Consider the following 1,935-nt stretch of genomic DNA (forward strand, 5'->3'; position numbering starts at 1 on the left):
AATGTATATTTAAATAGCCTTTTAAAATAATACATGCAAAATATAAATATATAAATTAATGTGTGACGTATAAAAATGTAATAAAATAATGACTATATAATACTTTTATATATACGGTTGAGGTCAAAAGTTTACACCCCCCCTTTCAGAATCTGCTAAATGTTATTATTTTACCAAAATAAGAGGGGTTATACAAAATGCATGTTGTTCGTTTAGTACTAACTGAATAAAATACCTCACAAAAAAAAGATTTTTACATCTTACACAAGGAAAATAAAAGCAGAATTTATAAAAGTGATCTTACTTAAAAGTTTGCATTGCCTTGATTCTCAATACTACTTAATTGGTTTTAACGCTTAATTCAAACGCTTTTCAACAATGACTGTATGATTTTGAGATTCGTTTTTGACACTGAGGACAACTCAGGGACTCACATGCAACTATTACAAAAGGTACAAATTCTCACTGATGTTCCTGAAGTACACGATGCATTAAGAGGCGAGGGGCATGAAAACTTTTGAACAGAATGGAGTTTGGTACATTTTTCCCTAAATATCATACTTTTTCATTTAGTACTGCCCTTTAGAGGCTACAAATGATAAATAAATGTCTCTCAGAAGACAAAATAAGTGGCTCTTAATGCGTGTTTTTTTCCTTCTGGTGCATCAGCAAGCGTTTGAACCTTCTGTAGTAGTTCGATTTGAGTAAATCGAGCCACTTTTTGTCCAGCGTAAGCAGATGGAGTTGGGCGACAGCATGGATCTCTCATCATATCTGCTGAAGCCGGTCCAGAGGATCAGTAAATACAGTCTGCTGCTGCAGGAGATCCTGGACGAATGTGTGCCGGATCAGAGCGGAGAACGAGAGGAGATCCAGGCGGCTCTAGAGGTGGTGCGCTTCCAGCTGCGGCACGGGAACGACCTGCTCACTATGGACGCCGTCCGCGACTGCGATGTTAGTTATGAAGCTTCAAGATGGATTTAAAAAAAATAGTTCACCAAATAAATAGGTCACCATATGTGGTGCACGAAACCAGTCTTAAGTCGCTGGGGTATATTTATAGCAATCGGCAAAAATGCATTGTATGGGATAAAATTGTCCAAATTGTCAAAAATCATTAGGACGAATAAATATCCATATCCACTCTGTTTCCTACTTTGAATATATAAAAACTTAATTGTTGATTTATTTGAATATTTGAATATTTGGATTTTTTTTTTGCACCCTTAGATTCCATCGATTGTATTAAGTTAAGTCCTATCCTAATAAACCATACACCAATGGGTTTCACATGATGTATAAATCTCAATTTAGAAAAAAATGGCCCTAATGATTGGTTTTGTAGTCCAGGGTAACATATAGTTATATTTTTCTTACTTTTTGTCTCTCACTCATCTCAAAATGGTTTTACAGTTTTTCCATAATATGCAAGGAATAATCATTATATGTTTTGTCGTTACGTTTCTTCAGCTGAATCTGAACGAGCAGGGCCAGCTGATTCGACAGGATGAATTCTGGGTAATCTTCCGCAAGAAGCGTTCCCTCCGGCGAGTGTTTCTCTTCCAAGATGTCATCCTCTTCACCAAGACCAAAAAAAACGACCGTGGAGATGATGTGTATGTTTACAAAATGTCCATCAAGGTATGCGTGTGAGAATATTATATAATGTTTCTATTCATCAGAGAATTCTGAAAATAAACTGCATCACCGTTTCCACATGTTTCAAGCAGCACAACCGTTTCAAACACTGATAATAATGAGATATGTTTCCTAAGCAGCACATCAGCATTAGAAAGATTTCAGAAGGATCATGTGACACAGTTGAGTAATAAGGCTGAAAATACAGCTTTGACCACAGGAATAAATTATATCATACTACATATTTAAATAGGAAATTATTTCCCAAAATTATAGTTTTTTCACAGTAGTTTTGGT

At 35.7% G+C, this 1,935-nt stretch overlaps 1 protein-coding gene across 1 annotated transcript in view; it reads left to right on the forward strand.

Annotated features, from left to right (window-relative positions):
* LOC122346741 (pleckstrin homology domain-containing family G member 4B-like) overlaps window positions 1-1,653 on the forward strand; it is a 5,508-nt gene extending 3,855 nt beyond the window's left edge. Inside the window, exons 5-6 of the mRNA XM_043241592.1 lie at window positions 730-954; window positions 1,471-1,653. Of these exons, the coding sequence (XP_043097527.1) occupies window positions 730-954; window positions 1,471-1,653 (408 nt within the window). The remainder of the gene's footprint in view (window positions 1-729; window positions 955-1,470) is intronic.
* Window positions 1,654-1,935: the final 282 nt, after the last annotated feature.

Source organism: Puntigrus tetrazona, chromosome 6 (genome assembly GCF_018831695.1).
Source record: "Puntigrus tetrazona isolate hp1 chromosome 6, ASM1883169v1, whole genome shotgun sequence".
Classification (NCBI taxonomy): domain Eukaryota; kingdom Metazoa; phylum Chordata; class Actinopteri; order Cypriniformes; family Cyprinidae; genus Puntigrus; species Puntigrus tetrazona.